Below are 18,224 nucleotides of genomic sequence, written 5' to 3' on the forward strand. Positions count from 1 at the left end.
CGACGAGCACCGGCGAGCAGGGCGCACCGGCGAGATTAAGTTAATTTAGAGAGTTGTTGGAGATGCTAGAAGTATACATTAGTACTACCTACTGTACTTCAAGTTCAAGTTCGTGACAAAGAGATGAGTCCGCAAATGTTGTTGCTAGGCGCACCAAACACTTGCGACTTTGAAGCCTAGTACTAGGGAACTGAGCCAATGGGCCTGCCCTTCCCTTTTGATGCGTTCGATAAGGCGATGAGGACGAGGGCCCTAAAAGTTAGAGCAGTTGGAGACCTACTGGCCCATAGGACCTTCTCGGTGCAGGAGGACCAAACATTGACCGGAGTTATCTACTGCCAATGTGCTGCTGGTTTACAGGTTTAGGGAAGTGATGATGACGAAACATTGACAGGAGTTATCTACGGCCAAAATCCTACTTGGACGCGCCGGTATAGAGAATAGAGATCATACTAGGATTTTGCAGCTGCGACGGAACGTTCCAGGTCAGTTTTCTAAACCGGCGCGTCCAAGTGATTGCCAATTTGTCATCAGCAGTTACTGCAGATTTGTTAGGAAAGTGTTCTTTCATAAAAGATAGTGCCGATAAATTTAGACCTTGTTTAGTTCTAAAAAGTAGTTAATTTTTTTTTCAAAATTTCCCGTCCCATCGAATCTTGCGGCATATGTATAGAACATTAAATATAGATAAAAACAAGAATTAATTATACAATTTGTCTGTAAATCGCGAGATGAATCTTTTGAGTCTAGTTACTCTATGATTTGATAATGTTTGTCAAATAAAAACAAAAATGTTACAGTGGTCCCAAAACAAAAAATTTTAGAAAACTAAACAAGGCCTTAAGACAGGTCGATCGCGCATTCGGCACAACTCAAATAACACTTTCAATTTTGGAGGTAAAAAGGCACGTATTCTGGAAGCATTTCTGCTTTCCATCCCAGCACATCCGCGGTGGTAAATGCTTAGGCCGTGTTTAGCTGGTTTTAGCTAATGTATCAATTTCGTTTGTATTTATTAATTATTGTTTAATTATAAACTAATTAGAGTTAAAAGATTTATTTCGCAAATTACAGATAAATTATATAATTAGTTATTTTTTATTTATATTAAATGTTTAATATATACGTTTAAAGATTTGATGTGACGGAAATCTTAAACTTTATTTTACAACAACGAAGCCTAGGCCTTTCAAGATTTTCCATCATATCAAATATCAAATTTTGCGACACATACATAAAGCATTAAATATAGACAAAAACAAAAACTAATTATACAATTTGCCTATAAATCGCGAGACGAATCTTTTGACTCTAATTAGTTTATTATTGGACAATATTTACCACAAACAAAAATACTACAATAGCGAAATTCAAAATTTTTACATCTAAAACAAGGCCCAAGTCGAAAGCCGTACCACCGCGGATGCAGCATGCTCTGATTGAACAGTTGTCCTACACCTTTTTTTTTTCCGACAAGGACTCCTATTGTAGCGGAAGGCAGTTTTTTTAGGCGTACGTGTTGGGCATTGCTTATCTATACCGTTGAATATGCATCGAGATGTGTGAAACAGTAGGGAGAAGTGTGAACACAGTTAAGAGAAGTGCAGCAGCACGAATCTCAGAGCACATTTGGATGGTCCAGATAAGCTGTATTGCACTTCTCTCAACTGTGTTTACACTTCTCCCCACTGTTTCACACATCTCGATGCATATGGCCAACACGTACACCCTAAAAAACTGCCTTCGTAGCGCGTAGGGCAGCTGAGAAAGATAAAACCCAAAAGGAACACCTCCAACTAGCAGGCACTAGGCAGGCCGAGACAACGGCAGCCGCTCGCGATCGCAGTCGCAGTCGCGGGCGTCAGTCGCCTGGTCACACTGCCTGCGGCCTGCCTCCACACCAGCCACAGCCATGGCGCGCCGGACCAACCACACCTCCTCGCCCTCCATGAACGCCACGGCAGCGGCGGCGGCGGCGACGACGACGACGACGACAATGATCGCCTCCTCGCCGTCTCCCCCGCGGCCGCCGCCTGCGCCTCCCGCGGGAGCGTGGGGCCCCTACGCCAGCTCCCGCGCCTTCTTCTCCAACGTGGCCACCATCCTCATCATCCTGGCCTGCGTGTCCCTGCTCGCCTTCTCCCTCCACGCCGCCGCGCGCTTCCTCCTCCGCTGCCTCGCGCGCCGTCGCGCCGCGCGGGAGTTGGGGCAGCAGGAGCTGGCGCAGGCGCAGGCGCATGATGCGCAGGAGCCCAAGCTCCCCTCCGGCGCCGCTGCCAGAGCCGGCGCCGGCCCTGGCTCGGAGCCGACCGGTGCTGCCAGTGGTGCAGGTGTGTGGGCGGAGGCGGAGTGCGCCATCTGCCTGTCCGAGCTGGAAGGCGGCGAGCGCGTCCGCGTGCTCCCGGCGTGCGGCCACGGGTTCCACGGCGCCTGCGTCGACGGGTGGCTCGCGGCGCGCGCGTCCTGCCCCACCTGCCGCGCGCCGTCGCGGCCGGGAGAGCCGTAGCCGCGCCGAGCACAGCAAGGCTGCTGCCGTGCCGTCGTCGCTGCGCTCGGCCTGTGGCCGTGGCACGTACGATAAGGGACGAAGATCGGCGAGTACCCATTACTCTGGAGCAAGCTCTGCTCCCGTCCTCCATGCCTCACGGTTTCATTTCATGGCGTGTGTTTTAATTATGGCGTAGGAGAATGTATGTAAATGCAAATTGAATGGAATGGTGGCTGCTAGTAGTTCGCATGGAATTACGGCTCGATCATTTCTCTTCCATTATTATCATGATTCATGTGTCTTGGATTGGATTGGATTTTTTTTTCCTGAAATTAGGAGTAGCGAATCCTTGGTCGCGTAGGAAGTTGACTGCAAGTCTGGAACCATGCACGCCGATTACGCTGGTCATTGCAGTGCAGCGTGCTCAAACACTGACATTGCATTGCATGCCATGGCATGCTGCGGATTCCCTGGAGACAGACGAAAGCAATGACAAAAGCAGAGAATAGGCTAGCGTCGTGTCGTGCCCGTAGGCTAGGCATACTTTACGACCCCGAGTTGTTGGGTCGTGGCGCGGCAGGAAGCATCGGAGTCCGGCGGTGGTGTCGCAGTGGAGTCAGGCTTGGCCGCTTGGGCAGGGGCCCCGGCGTAGCAGCAGCAGCAGCAGCTCGCATCGGGCGCGGCGCTTATCACTGGCGCCAAGCACCACACATCTGCAGCAGCTCGTACAGACAGGACACTGTTGTTGTTGTTGTTGGACGGACTCCACTACCTGGGGCTGCAAAGCAAAGCCATGCCCATGCCCGTTTCATTTCGATAGGAAACACCCGGTCCCGAGCTTGTGAAATCCTGGCAAAGTGGCAATCCTGCCGCGCGTTAGGAGGGCCGGACCGGACCGGACCGGGGGTGACAGTGCGCTGGACTGGACCAAGTGGCAATCCTGGACGGTACATTGGGCCATGAACGCGTTGTTTCGGTCCAATCGGTCCATGGACCAAACTCGACGGATTTGATTCAGGTGGGCTGGTGATAGAATTGCAAAAACAAACGACTTTTATAATAAAAAGTTATAATTAAAGCACGGGAAAAAAATCTAGTTTTATAGATAAAAGAAAAGTTAAAGGAGCAAAAAAAAATATTATAGTTCTAAAAAAGGTGCAAGTCGTGTTTCATGCTCGCCGGGGCTTTGTCGCAACGCAAGTCATCATCGACCGGTCTAGGTTCCTACTACCACACGTCTACAGCTACGACGAATCGACGATGACAGTATCGATTACGTCTACGACAGACAACAGGTGCTGTTTACCCACGGTTTCGGTTCAACCAGCTGCCATCATGTCTCGTTTTGTACCAAACAGAGTAAAACGAAATAGCTCCACCAATAAAGCTTTAGGGTGTTAAATAAGCAAAAAAAAAAAAAAAGCTTCTTCTGGCTTCATTTCATCCTACGTGACGTGAGAGCACATTTTACGAAAAAAGCTGTGTTTGCCAAACTGTTTACCAAAATGACTCTAGCTCCACCGATAAAGCTGTTTATGGAACTGAAGTCATCTAAAAACAACTTCACTAGTGAAGTGGAGCCCTGAGTCCATACGGTATATCCAAGGAATTTGACCACGCAAAAGCTCATGAAATAAGCAGCAGCAAATTGTAGCATCCGTTTAGAAAATATTTATCGCAAGCCGACACGCGAGCGAAAGTTTGGAGGGGCATTAGTCGGCAATCTAGTGGTTGAAGCAACTGGCGGGCTACTATACAATCAGCCAACGATCAACACGTAGCTGAAGCAGAAAAGGAAGAAAGACAGGTGTTGTCTGTCTAAAGCTTGGCGGCTGACTTTCTTCATCCCCACACATTTAACAGCACAGCGTTTTTTTAGGGATCATGAGGCGCACGTTTGGATCGGATATATGTCCTCCTCCCATCCTATCTTCTCTATGAAAAAGGGATGCTTGTAACGATACCTAAATTTGCACGGCCGGTCAGCTTCCTCATCAGAGAGATGCTCTGGAATTCTGTAGGTATTCTACTTGCATAATGGAGCCGAGGGAAGACCTGGTACACAGATGGGAATTCAACGAACTATCGGCAGAGTGTACAATTGAGGAAATTGTGTCATTTCCAATTCCAGATAATGGCACGGAGATAAGGATTCTGTGTGTTTTTTAAAGGAAAAGATAAGGATTCCGTTGAACCTCCCATATAAGGACTGTTTGGCATGGTTCTTACTTCAACTTCAACACTACCCTAAACTTCACTTGGCAAATCTTGGATTTTACCAAGTGTAAAGCTCAAATGCCAAGTGAAAAAAGAGGCTTCTCCAACAGTTAGCTATTTTTTTGGCAAATTTAGACTATCTTGTGATTCCTGAAAAAATCAGAAGGACTTTTATGCAAAAGTTGCAATCTATTTAAGGCATGCGTGCATGCTGAATGTGTGGGTCCCACCGCGTAGGCAGGATGCCAAGCGCTCCCAACGCTAGTTGGCCCTCTTTTTGCCAAGCATCCTATTTTGCCAAGTGCATATAGGGTAGTGTTGGAGGAGCTTTTTCCATGTTTTGCCAAAAATTAGGATTTGCCAAGTGCATATAGGGTAGTGTTGGAGTTGCTCTTACTCCGGCTCCAGCAGCATCTTCTCTCTCTCTTTTGCGAAAGAAAAAAAAGAAACTAGCCGATACTAATTCCAGATAATGTTCAGAGCTGATATTAGGGTTGAATTCTAATTTTAAATTCTTATAATCATTCAAATAGTCACATTTGCTACAAAAAAATCACATAACAAATCTAATAACATTTACTTAGTATCATAAGTATTGATTTTTTAAGATATAATCGATTTTAAATTTTTTTGAGTCTTTGCTATGCTAAAAATATTCTTTTCTAGGTTGAAATAGGAATTCAACACCACAGGTCCATAACTGGGCTAACTTATGACCCATTCGCGTCCAATAATGGTACAAAGTTCAATTTCAAGGGATATTGAGTTTTGCTGCAACGTACAAACACATTTGGTAGTAATAGCCTTAAGAATTCTCGTGAGACATTTCAACAAAATTTCTAACATGCCATGTATGTAGGCACACTAAGACTAAGTTTCTGACTCCTGTTACTTTTTAAAAATATTTGTATTCCTCTATGTCTCGTTTCTATTTTGGTTCTCAACCATCATAGTTCTAGTCCCATTTTCGATGTAGAAATAGGAATAGTTAAGGCTGTTTTGATGTAGACATCTAGGCACATGAAATTAATAAATTGGGTTCAATACCAAATCAAACTTGCTATTGAAATTGGCTATAATTTAAATTCTATTTGTTGGGAAAGACTATTAAATTGGCTTTACAATCCTAGTAAGGTGCACCGGTCGTGAGAAAAAGTAGAAGGGCTGTTTGCCACAGGCAAGAAGAGAAAGGGGCGCGAAATAAGTTTGGCTGAAAAATTATGACTGAAAGTATTGTTAAATGATTGACAGATTCGGCAGATAAGTTTAAGCGAAGAAATGACTGCGACTATTGATGTGTTTTGAGACCGGAGGTGCTGTCTGGCTACGAAGTATTGGTGGACGGTTCATCAGGTGCAGCGGCGTATCAGGGCTAGTAAACACATACAACAAAATAAAAGAGCATGGATTGATATTGAAGACGAAGAGGATGCAAGTATAATGAATATACAAGCTAATATTAGGGTCAAATTCTAATTTTGAATTTTTAACCATTCAAATAGTCACATTTGAAGCTAATTGTGACGCCCAATGTTTAGCTCTAAACACTTGGAGTAGGCACGACCTGCGCCCCTAGCCCCCTAGTCCATGCCAATTGCCAAAAGTCCAAGGCTAGTACACTGTGCACTTGTACAGACAAGCAAGCACTTCCGCCGTCTGGCGATTCTTCACACGCCAAAGCAAGCGCAGCCGCCAGCAGCGGATAACGAGCGAATCGACGATGGCGTTTTTCCTCAGAGAGAGAGAGAGAGAGAGAGAGAGAGAGAGAGAGAGAGAGACGGTGCACTCCCTTGAAGCATCCTTCCTCCCATCCCGGCAAAACCAAGTCCAAGATCACAAACAAACGTACTACGTGCACGACAGTGCATCCACAGGCGCCGATCAACATTTCTATTCTTTTAGATTCGATCGGAAGTTGCAATTTCACCAACCCGGAACCGAAACGTTCTCAAATCGGAGAAACCACGTGCAAACCCGCGCCGCGATCGCAGCGGTTGTTGGGGGTCCGCGACAGCGAAGCTACAAACAAATCCCTCGCCACTCGTAGCAAGACACCAAATCATTAGAACGCCCAAGATAATTACTAGTAAATCCGTGCTGCCGTGACGGCACCAACAGCGACCCGTTAGCCGGATTCAAAACCGGGGAGGAATCCATCCATCCATCCCCAATTCCCATCATCGTCGTCGTCCCAGGCCTTTGCGCGAAGCCAACTCCCCCCGTCGTCTCGCAGATCTGTTTCTCCTTCCCGAACAATTCGAATTCGATCGCCCTCCGGGTCACCCGCGCCGGCCAGATTTATGCAGCCATGCAGAGCGGCGGGTTTCGGTACAGTTTGACTACTGCTGTCGCCGCTGCTACCGGGCTGAGGAGGGATCGGTTTCGGGATCCGCAATGGCGAGCCTGTCGGACTCGGCGGGCGCAGGCGGCGGCCGAGCCGGCGCGGAGCTGATGGTGCCACAGTTCCTACTCAAGGCGCTGCACGCCATCCTCGCCGTGCGGTCGCCGCGCCCGAACGCGTTGGCGCCTGCGCCCCCGGCGGCGTCGGCGGCGTTCCGGAGGCGGGACCGGTGGTTCCACCTGCCGCTCCACGCGCCGCCGCCGCCGCCCGCGGCGGAGCACCTGCCGGAGCCGTCCACCGGGGAGCCGCTCGTGGTGGACGTGTACCTGGCCCCGTCGGGCGGCGGACCTGAGGAGGTGCTCGAGAGGTGGACCGTGGCGTGCGAGCCCTGGCCCTCGCCCGCCGCCGTGGGGGAAGGGCTGGCGGTCAACAGGGCGTACAAGCGCTGCATCACGCTGCTCAGGTCACTCTACGCCGCGCTCCGCTTCCTCCCGGCCTACCGCGCCTTCCGCACGCTCTGCGCGTCGTCTGGCCAGGTGTACAACTACGAGATGGGCCACCGCGTCGGCTCCTTCGCCACGCCCTTCTCCCGCGCCGAGGAGGCGGCCATGCGCACTAAACGCCTCGCCCCCGTCGAGACCCAGCTCGGCCGCCTCGTCGTCTCGGTACAGTACCTCCCCAGCCTCGCCGCCTTCAATTTCGAGGTCACTTCCCTCGCGTCCGCCGCGATCATCACGGATTACGTCGGCAGCCCCGCGGCCGAGCCTATGCGTGCCTTCCCAGCTTCGCTCACGGAGGCCGCCGGCTCGCACTTTCCGCAGCCGTCGCGGCGCCCCAACAGCTGGGCGTCGCCAGCGCCCTGGCCGCACACCCTGGGGCAACCGGCGAAATTCTCGCCTCCGCCGGCCCATTACGCGTCGCCCACGCCCTCGCCGCCGACGTTTGGCTATCTGCACTCACGGTTTAGCGGTGAGACTGCACCAATGAGCATACCGCAGGCGGGCGGTGGCAGGGGCCCTGTGCACCCTCGGAACATGTCCGAACCCAGTAGGGCCTTCATGTTTCCTCCACCTTCGCCAAAAAATGTCCGAGGGGAAGCAGGGATGCAGGAGTCACCTACAGAGACCAATCGGTCGTTCAAAAGGGCGGATGGCATCCGCATGGGAGATCTCTATGCAAACTTGCCGCCTGGTTCAAAGGTGATTTTACTCCCTCTTGTCCTTAGTAAACTAGGTGATGTCTGTGTGCTTGTTTGGGAATTATGAACCTTATGATTTAGTTAGTGTGTTCATCCATTGGAGCTTCAATTTAAAGGCAGGTACTTTTTTTGTTGGAAGCTAATTTTCAGTATTTTTCTTTACCTGGAAAGGTTGACAGGGGTTTCTGCTTTGTTTAGATGAAGAAAATAATTCAATAGTAACTGCTAATTTTAGAAATGAAAGAGACACAAGCTCACTGAAATAACTGAGAAACAGCTGAGGCTGACTACTGTTGCCAAAATGACAATAAGTCAAAGATAGTCAGCACTAAACTTGTAGTAGCATCTAGGTGCCTAACAACTGAACTATAACAGCATATGCCTTTGTTGTCTTATTATCTTCTTGGAATTGGTTTTGTGATTTCAAGGATACTCAATGCCTCATTATGGAAAATCTTTTCATTTCTTCCTTTCCATGTGTTCCACGAATTGTAGATGATAATTGATAGCCCCACTAAATTCTTGCAATCCTTTTTTTAGATATTTAGCCTCCATGAACTAGCAGTCTTTCAGCCTGTAAAACTTGGCTAATATGCTTGAAAGCAAGCTAATTTCCTGTAAAGTTCAAATTTGTGTTGTTACTTGTCAACACAGTATACAGGATAATTTGACCATCATCCCTTGGTTATGAGACTGTCCGTAGTTACTGCCCTGTTAGCTGTTATGCAGTTTGATCCATGCAAGGGTTTGTTCAAATAAACCCATCCCCATGGGTATTGGATGGTGTTCTCCCCCCTAGAGTTCACCATATTCTCCTTCCACAGATTTGTAGTATTTGCATTAGTGTAGTAGGATAACCTAGTTACACCAATCTTACTGTGTACTGGCTATTCCCTGTCTGTCTACCTCCACCAAATTTGCTCTTTTGTTGATTTACACTACCTGTCTAACTTATCTTCAGCATGTATATAACATATACTATATATAGCCATGAATGATGATGTGGCCACATATTGTGCATTATTTTTCTTAACATGTTCTGATTGCATCTTATTATCGCCCACTGTAGCTTGGTCTGTCATCATGAATAATTTGAGCACTTTATTCTTTAAATGTCCAGTGAAACTATCTTTTAAAATAAGTGCCAATTGTTTTGAAGTTTAGCTGGCAATTTGGTGTGTTGACCATTTAGTATGCTACTCATGTCTCATACTGGAAGCCAACCCACAATCAGTTTCTCCATCAAGCTCATGATGCATAAATAAGCCCCCCCCCCCCCCCCCCCTTCATGGTTATAATCGATTGCTTGGACCATCAACATGTGTTGTGGCTAGCACAGTGGTGTTGTTTTCCTTTTAAGGTCTCTCTTTTTGTCACTTGTAAATGGGCTGCAGTTTGTGTTTCTCTAGGTGATGGTGTGGTTAAAGAATTAGTGGCATGTTTCAGACACTCCCCAGGAATAAAATGTCAGTGTTGAAATCAGCTATTAATGTGAATTCAGTAAGTTTTGTTATCTATGTATTTTATGTAGGAATATCTTAAACTCAACAGACAGCTATGGACAAGATGCATTTGCATATTTAAGTGCTTAACCAGGCTTCCCTTTGGCTTGTAAGGTCTGGAGACTGGAGATACAATGAATTTGAACTGCCAAATTTGATAAAGTGGCAGTATTCTTTTGCCATTGGATCAATGTTTTCTGATTGTCCGATTAATCATCCTTATTGGTACTTGGCACTCGATTAGGCCCTCCGATTAGATCAGAGCGAACTGAAACCTGGTCGTCCGATAAATCGTCGATTACTCGCGATTAATCGTCTGATTAGGTCTCTGGGTCGATCGGAACTAAATAGACAGATGGGCTGCTTCAGTTAGTGGGCTATATTTATTTGGTCCAGGCCCATTAGGGTTTTCTTATATACCTCACCCCCACTCTCTCTCCTCAGTCCTTACTCCCACTCCAGCCATACATATGGAGTCGGGGACAAAAATATGGAGTCAAATCTCACAGGTAAGTAACCAAGTAGAAATAGTCTTGATGCTTGATGTCTACTATATAAATATATAGTATATGGTATATATAACCATACATATATGATATAAAGTTGATCGTTGGTTAATTGTCCTGATCGGTACTAGATCAATTAGGAACGATAAGCCGATTAGAAAACATTGCATTGGATGTTTCATTTGCCATGTACTTTGCTACTCCCTTTGACTCCAAATAAAAGTCCATTTGTACTCATGGACAAGAATTATAATGTCGTCCATAGTATTGCCTAATCAATCAACATCACGAGATAGGTGATTGCTTGTCAGGTGAAGGGAATAATAGGAAATATTACAAAATACACTGAAATTGTTGCATTTGTATTTCTAGAATATTAAGGAAAGTTTGGTGGACTTGTATTCGGTAATAGTGATTACAAAGATCTACTGATATCAGGAACGGTTTGAATTTGTTGCCAAACTAAGTTGATGTTATCCTTCACAATGCCACAGTAAAGAAACATTGAGTGACTTTGCTTTTCCATAGATTTGTCTTTCCTTCGTAGTTTGGTACCTGAATACCTTTTGTGACTGGTTGTCAGATTTGCATCCTAAAAATACATTGAGATTATCATAATAATACTTCTGAAAGGTTCTAGAAACCTTGATGATTTGTAGTGTGGGGATGTCGTCATCGAAAAGAGACTAGAGACGCCAGGGGGAGTAGCACAGGAGTCTTGAGTGCTCTAGTTGATCCACACTCAAGTTTCCCAAATCTATGAATCAATTGGGAGTGGTAGGTAGGGCATGAAAGGAAGAACTCTATGAGGAAGGGTGAGGAATTGGTAGGCTTGGGTAAATGAAAAAACATCCTGGATCCTTTCCTTCCACACAAACAGAGGAAGCTTGAAGCAACGAAAATCTATATAGAGATTATAAAAGGGAAAGGTCCCTGACTCCATGGGAGCCTACCAAGGAAAAGCTTTCCCATTAAATGAACGTGCCTCACCTACTCTTCCGTTATTGTGGGAAGTGTGGGAATAAATGGATTTGACTACCTCCTCGTTTTCCTTGTATGCTTGTGTTGTGTGTAACGCAGTTTTCTGTTCTGATTCTGGTTTGGCATATCTATGGGGTTTACACTTTGCTCCATAAATTTCTTGTATTAGGCAGTTGTTCTTTGCATTTTATTACAAAGCAGGGTTGATTGCCTGAATTTGGAATGTATTAACATTTTCACTGAGTTTGTTTGTTTTAACCTTTCTTGGTACATATGTGCAGATTAAGGACAGTAGGGATGAATCTGGCAGGTTCTCTGGTGTCTTCTCTTCTAGTGGTTCACCACGACTTGGGTTCTCAAGAAGTTCAAGCAGATTGTCCATGCAGGATGATACTGATGATGCGGATTTTCCTTTTGCTGTGGATGATGTTGATCCAGATTCACGACCAGGGTATCTTCTGCTCCTACTTCATCTTTGGTTGATCATTCTGTGCAATAGTTCTGTATATGTCAACTGATTTGTTTTTTTGTTTTTTTACTCGGTTGTTCAATTTGTTAAGCAACATTGGCAGTCTCGTAGCTTGGAAACTGCAGCACTCATTAGTGAATCTTTGCTGATTAAACCATGCAACTTTACAGGAGTAGTGGCGGAAAGGACACAGGGGATCAGGCTGGTTCGTCATCCCATAAATCCCAAGATGCTGCTGTTGGGTATCTTGTTCACCTGCTGAAATCTGCTCGCCCCCTGCGAGATTCTAGCTACTCATCTCATACATCAAGGGGTGAATCTATGGAAGCTGGAAGCACCAGCTCTTTCATGTCCCGCAGGACATCCGATGCACTGGAGGAGTTCGAATCTTTCAAAGAAATAAGGGAGAACCTCCTAGCACGTAGTAGGTCTAGGCTGCAAGATTCATTGGATAAACCCTAGTGTAGATGCAGCCTGTGGTTCCGTTCCTTAACAGGTGAAAGGTCAAAGGGTCCAAACTGTAGAGTAGAATCATATGGTGAGCTTGGGTAACTCCTCATTTTAGACTTGTCCATGTAAATAACTAATCAACTGGCGCTTGTTTCTGAAAGAGAACACGCAGGCCGCCATTGATTCTATTGTTGGAAAACTTCTCATTCTTAAACTCAAAAGCAGGAATATCGTGTGCCTTTGTTCATAGTGTGTCTGTATACAAGGGAAACCAACTTGGATACAATGTTACTAAGCGCTTGTGAGGCTGTGACAGCCACAGCGCTTAGGCGTGTGGTATCATCGATCATGTAACTAGACTAAACTGTTTACTATTTATTCTGTTTCCTGTCGTATATTTCCATCGATGGACCTATCAAGCTGTTTCTTACTGGTTTTCTGATATCATGCAGATGACCTGATCTGAGAACGTATGTTTGTGTTTTGGGCAACATGCATTCCATGGGTTTGGAACTGAGTTACAGATTTCCCTTTTCACGTTCTCCTTTTGGTTGGTTTGACTGGAATTGAACCTCTGAAGTTTTTTTTTTTCCTTTTCTTTTGGACGTGCAATCTTTACAATCTTATCATTTTTTATTATGCCCCTGGAACCGAAAAGCAACAACTTCAAAATATGAATTCTTGGAACGTTGCTGCTTCTTTTAGCTCCTACATTCATATGCCTTGTGATCTGTCCTGGTTTTTGCATATTTCTTAGGGCTAGTTTGGATAGAAATCCCCTTGAAGATTGAGGGGGAATTGAACCATTCGTTCCATATTTTCATGTCGACTGTTCGAGATGCAACCAAGATCACATCTTACCGGCATTCTCTTCTGTTCTTATACCTTACTTCGAAGAAACGACAAATCAGAATAAAGCGACGCCATGCACCTTTTATGTCCCGAAATTTTCTGCTCGTATCATGTTTGCTAGTCGCTACGATAGAACAGATCGTTCCTGACGAAAGTAGTGCGATCAGCTCCCAGATATTTTATAAGGTTGTGTATCATCATATCATGTACATGCATAATTTTTTTTGGTGAATTTCGACGACTTTTTTGTCATGGTTTGCATGAGTTTTCATGAAGGTTATGGTTTCCACAAGATACGTTCCCAAATTCAAAGAATTAACTTACGATGTAGCACACCCATCTATAATCAGATGATTCCTCAGACCAAACATCACATATTGTTTATAAGAAAAAAAAAGAGGTGTTTATTTGTTACTCAGGAATAAAGCAGTATATGGTAGTACTTTCTCCTATGCTGCAGCATTATTTTAGAAATAAAATGTAAGCAAAATCAAGAAATGGCTTTAGTTAGTGGATTAATCCAAATGTAGGTCTCTCTAATTACTATTCGGTCTCTGAATAAATCAATTTCTAGAATTATCTTAAGTCAAATTACAATTCTTCCTTAGACCAAATATTTATACTTTCTTTTCTATAATTTTGCCCTAATATAAAAATGTTGACTTATGACCAGTTTAGAAATTGATTTATTCAGAAATAGAGGAAGTAACGACGTAGATATAGGTTATAGCACATTAGCACACTGGTTTGATCGATTTAGTGCCTTTTTTTTTGCCGGGTACATTGTTTGGCGCTGCTTGGTTTTTTTTTTGAATCATTGGGTATACTTTATTGATCAAAAGTGGTTAAAAATGGTTACAAAACGGGCAGCATTTGCCGATGGTGTAATGCGCGTATGATGAGATCTTTGGCATGTTGATGCCGGACCAGGGCCCATAACCCGGCCGTGGCCGCCGTCCACGCCGCCAGTCCACGGTCCACCAGCGGGGACCGAGCGCTCAAAAAAAAAAAAATGTAAGCACTCAGAAAATGACGTTGTAGATCTAGGTTAACACGCTGTGGTTTTGATCGATTTAGTGCCACTTTTTTCTGGGTATGTTGTTTGGCGCTGCTCGGTTACGTAAAAAAAACTCAACGACAAAACAAACACTACAAAACTGAAAGCATTTGCGGCCAGTCCACACAACTCGTGGCCACCGTCCACACGGTCCACCGGCGGGGACACCGAGCGCTCGAACTCTCCTATCTGGTAAAGGATGAAGATGAACGCCGGATCGATCGAGTAGCTTTATTCGTTCCAAGCTAGGGCCATCTTTTTCCGCTTTTTTTTTTCCAACTCGAGGAAGCGTCAGCTCCATTAACATGTAACGGAAAATCACACAGAATATGAGACCAGCGGATACCTAAGCATGTTTACAAACTGACTAGCAATCACTAACTGAACCTTAAACCGACCAAAAGGACGAGCGTAACCAGCTCACCTCCCAACTCAAAACAACTGAAAGTGCTACCGACAGAACTGAGTTTAAAATTTATTACAGAACTGCATTCGGTTGCCATGGTTTTGGCCCAAAAACTATTCTAGCTTATCTAAACTATGCAAATTAGTGAAGCAAATTCATCTGGAATCATTTCAGGCACCCAAACCGGATCAACCGAACGGGCCCAGTGATATCAGGAAGACATTCAAAGGGAAACATTCAGGCCACGTTCGGTTCCAAGGAAATCAACCCTGAGAGGCCTCGTTTGTTTCTTCAAAAATGCACTAGGAATTATTCCAACTGACCAGTGCTTATATAGATTTGTAAAGCAATCTAGGTAGGATTCATTCTAGGTATCGAACGAGCCCTAAATTATATATAGCTAAAACTCTCACCAGGATTAATTCCTGCCAGGATTAGCCTCAAACGAACGAGAGCCCTCGCAGCACCGCATCCATGTTTTACGCCTTTGCTGATAAGCTAAAATCTGTTTCCTCCAGCCGTTCGTTATCGATGCCACCGAACAGACCTGTCCAGAACTTCATATATAGGGCACCTCGCACCAAGACCAAGCGTGTGGCATCCACGCTCCCATCGCCATCTCTATTTGCACCTCCTCCACCTTTTCCCATCACATCGATCGCCCCTTGCACCTCCCTCGGAGCTTCCGTTCCATTATCCATGGCTCCCAACCTCAGCTCTGACGCCCCTAAGTTCCCCACCAATCCGAAACACGGAAAGGCCGACGTCGAGGCAGCGGCGGCGGTAGTCCACGGATCGCCGGCCGGTTGCGTCGTCAACGACTACCTGGCCCGCGCGCAGTGGCTCCGCGCCGCCGTCCTGGGCGCCAACGACGGGCTAGTGTCCGTGGCGTCGCTCATGATCGGCGTGGGCGCCGTCCACGACGGCGCGCGGGAGATGCTGGTGTCGGGCCTGGCGGGGCTCGTGGCCGGCGCCTGCAGCATGGCCGTGGGCGAGTTCGTGTCCGTGTACGCGCAGTACGACATCCAGGTGGCGCACTCGGAGCGCGGCAGCAGCGACGACGACAGCAGCAGCAGCAGCAGCGAAGTTGGCCGCGGCGGAGGCGGAGACGAGGAAAGGCTGCCGAGCCCAACCAAGGCCGCGGCCGCGTCGGCGCTGGCGTTCGCGGTGGGCGCGGCGCTGCCGCTGCTGTCGGGCGCCTTCGTGCGGCCCTGGGCGATCAGGGTGGCGGCGGTGTGCGCGGCCAGCAGCCTGGGCCTGGCCGGGTTCGGCGCCGCAGGCGCGTACCTGGGCGGCGCCAGCATCGTCCGCTCCGGGGTCCGCGTGCTCCTGGGTGGCTGGCTGGCCATGGCGGTCACGTTCGGGATCCTCAGGCTGCTCAGCTTGGCGTTCAAGACGCATGTCGCGTCCGCATAAATCACATGTGTCCACTGTATTTGATTACTTAGTAAACAATAAATGATCGGTATACGACGATGGGCACATGATGGAGTCTGGTGGTATCGCCTGTCACGCACTGGCAATAAATGGATCACAATTGGCTAGTCTCAGTGGCCCGTTTCAATGCACTGTTTCCAAAACAAATCCGCCGACAGAGCGTCAATAAAACGAATAATGAAACAACATTCACAATGCATGAGTTTCACCTTGACGTTTTCTAGGCTGGGCAAAGCATTTAATTACTGCAAAATGATTGAATCACATGCAAGATGGTGAAACGATTTAGCCCGCAGTGAGAATTTCATCCCGTTTCACCGCGTGGGAAACAACGCCCGCAAAGTTTCACCATGGTGAAACTACTTCCTTCTCTCTCCTCTTCGTTTCATGCAAAAAATACAATTTTGCTCACATGACGCTCTAATAAATGTGCATGACATCCTGGTGAAACCTCCACTGAAACTAGCCTTATATTAAAGTGTCCATGTTCGGACTCGGATATTATAGCGGCGCGCAATGAACTGATTTCTGTGGATATTGCAGCTCATGTCTTCTTTTCTTTTCTGATGAACCGGATTTGAATGCCGAATTGAGCTGCAATTTGTTATGTGAACGAGTTGTTTGGATGGGTGTCTATCTCCTACATCTAAATTTCATGGTGTCACCATAGAGATGTTTGGTAGCCTGTTTAACCCATTAACCTGGCCTGCCATGAGCACTAACCATGCCCTAGCGGCGGAATATTTTTTCTCACTAGCCACCTTGGCTAGAACCTTAGCTCAACTCTGGTGTGCCATCCGCCTCCACCCTATGACTGCCATTCGTCGAGCTCCCCTCCCCATCTCATCTCGTCGCTCTTTCCTCGCCCGCTTTCACCTTATTAGCCATGCCGACTGTGGCGCTCCCCACCGCCAGCCACCATCCTCCCCACCTGCTACCGCCGTGCCTTCGCTTGGATCCCATTGGGCCCTGCGCCTCTGCCGAATCTTGCTAGATGTTACGAGCACTTGAGATCCGACGTGGTTGGGTGCTCGCTCGAGATCCCCGACCATGTGCACGCGCTGCTCCCCCTCCCCCCTCGCCCGTACACCACCAAATATGTTGATAGTAGGGGCCGTCCTACGATTTGGAGGACCCTAAACAAAACGTGTGATGTGGCTATAAAACTAGAGAAGCAAACTGAGATTATAACATAACATATCTATGAGACCTAGTGGAATGAGGTCCAATACTATAGCGGCTGTGGGCTGGACTGAGTTTGCGTGGTACTGTAGCGACCAAACTTTAGTATCATATTGAAAGTTCAAGAAGAGTTGAAACAAGTTAAAAGGCTGAACCTGGGAAGCTGTTAACTCCGAATCGATTTTTTTGCGCAAAACGAAGATGAAAGTGCAAGAGACTAAATTAGTAGGTGTGGTGCCTTCAACGTGTAGAGTGAGCCTTAGCTGTCATCCTAGGTCGAGGCTTTCAAATGGTAATCAGAGCCAACTCTCGTGATGTCATAGTTACGTATGGTTTGAAACCTTGGACGGGTTGTGCATGGCTTCTGTGAGGGCATGATACTTGGCCTAGGGAACTAGAAATATGAATGTGGCCAAGAGAGTCGCTCCTCGACATTCGTCCTGCTAGGTTTCGACGATGACGTCAAATTTTCTAAATGGGGGAGTATGTGAGACCCAATGATAAAGATGATAGGGCATTTAGAACCCCATGGGGATAAATTTGATACCATACCCGGTCTCTAGTTAGTCTTTAGCGCCGAACCACGGACTCAAGGAAGGGGCTCGTGAAACCACATATGTTTTTCTGTTTTCTACTTAGTACAATACGGTAATAGTATACTCCCTCGGCACTGGTAATTCAAATCGTTTTGGACATCAATACAATTTTGGATTATGATTAGAAAGTTCCCTTTTTGGAGAATTATCTTGTGCCAAATAGTTAAATAATGTCTATATGTTTTGTTTCTATGGGTTAGTATAAAGTGTGGACTCTTGTATGAAATGCTTGATAGTTGAAATTAGCAAGGTTTAGACCTTTTAAGCATTGCGACAAAAGAGCTAATGGTTGTTAGTTTTAACGGAAAATCCTGAATTCGTTAAGTCCCTAAATGATAGTGGACAAGGCTAATTTGGCGTCTAATTTCTAACAAAAAGTCTTAAGCACTAATATCATGTTTTTTGCACCATTGGTTGCATCAAGGTGAGCACTTGGGCATGATGTAGGTTGTAGCCATGGTGCTCGCAAAAATTGCCCGAAGTTCGCTAGAACGTGCTGGGACTGTGGCGTGGGTGCTCAATTCGTGAACCAGCATTTCAGT

General features: G+C 46.4%; 3 protein-coding genes across 4 annotated transcripts; all 3 read left to right on the forward strand.

Moving 5' to 3' along the window:
- LOC8075162 (RING-H2 finger protein ATL79) lies at positions 1,818-2,769 on the forward strand. The gene has a single exon (XM_021460574.1). It carries the CDS (start codon positions 1,913-1,915, stop codon positions 2,504-2,506), a length of 594 nt encoding a protein of 197 aa, XP_021316249.1. The 5' UTR covers positions 1,818-1,912; the 3' UTR covers positions 2,507-2,769.
- Positions 6,545-12,559, forward strand: LOC8075163 (autophagy-related protein 13a). Of its 2 annotated transcripts, none has more exons than XM_002452800.2 (3): positions 6,545-8,245; positions 11,515-11,684; positions 11,873-12,559. In XM_002452800.2, the coding sequence occupies exons 1-3, from the start codon at positions 7,100-7,102 to the stop codon at positions 12,162-12,164; spliced, it is 1,608 nt and encodes a 535-aa protein (XP_002452845.1). In that variant the 5' UTR covers positions 6,545-7,099; the 3' UTR covers positions 12,165-12,559. The 2 variants fall into 2 exon arrangements, with proteins under 2 accessions (XP_002452845.1, XP_021315490.1); XM_021459815.1 differs by having other exon boundaries at positions 6,546-7,711.
- On the forward strand, positions 15,010-15,937 carry LOC8075164 (vacuolar iron transporter homolog 2). Its single transcript, XM_002452801.2, has one exon. The coding sequence runs from the start codon at positions 15,167-15,169 to the stop codon at positions 15,881-15,883; it is 717 nt and encodes a 238-aa protein (XP_002452846.1). The 5' UTR covers positions 15,010-15,166; the 3' UTR covers positions 15,884-15,937.

Source organism: Sorghum bicolor, chromosome 4, assembly GCF_000003195.3.
Source record: "Sorghum bicolor cultivar BTx623 chromosome 4, Sorghum_bicolor_NCBIv3, whole genome shotgun sequence".
NCBI classification, from domain to species: domain Eukaryota; kingdom Viridiplantae; phylum Streptophyta; class Magnoliopsida; order Poales; family Poaceae; genus Sorghum; species Sorghum bicolor.

What these genes read in the sequence shown, in the direction of transcription:
- LOC8075163 (XM_002452800.2), top strand. Translation starts at nt 7,100, where the DNA reads ATGGCGAGCCTGTCGGACTCGGCGGGCGCAGGCGGCGGCCGAGCCGGC. An exon ending in ACTTGCCGCCTGGTTCAAAG is followed by an intron (nt 8,246 to 11,514) that starts GTGATTTTACTC and finishes ACATATGTGCAG; the next exon opens with ATTAAGGACAGTAGGGATGA. An exon ending in GATCCAGATTCACGACCAGG is followed by an intron (nt 11,685 to 11,872) that starts GTATCTTCTGCT and finishes GCAACTTTACAG; the next exon opens with GAGTAGTGGCGGAAAGGACA.
- LOC8075164 (XM_002452801.2), top strand. Translation starts at nt 15,167, where the DNA reads ATGGCTCCCAACCTCAGCTCTGACGCCCCTAAGTTCCCCACCAATCCG.
- LOC8075162 (XM_021460574.1), top strand. Translation starts at nt 1,913, where the DNA reads ATGGCGCGCCGGACCAACCACACCTCCTCGCCCTCCATGAACGCCACG.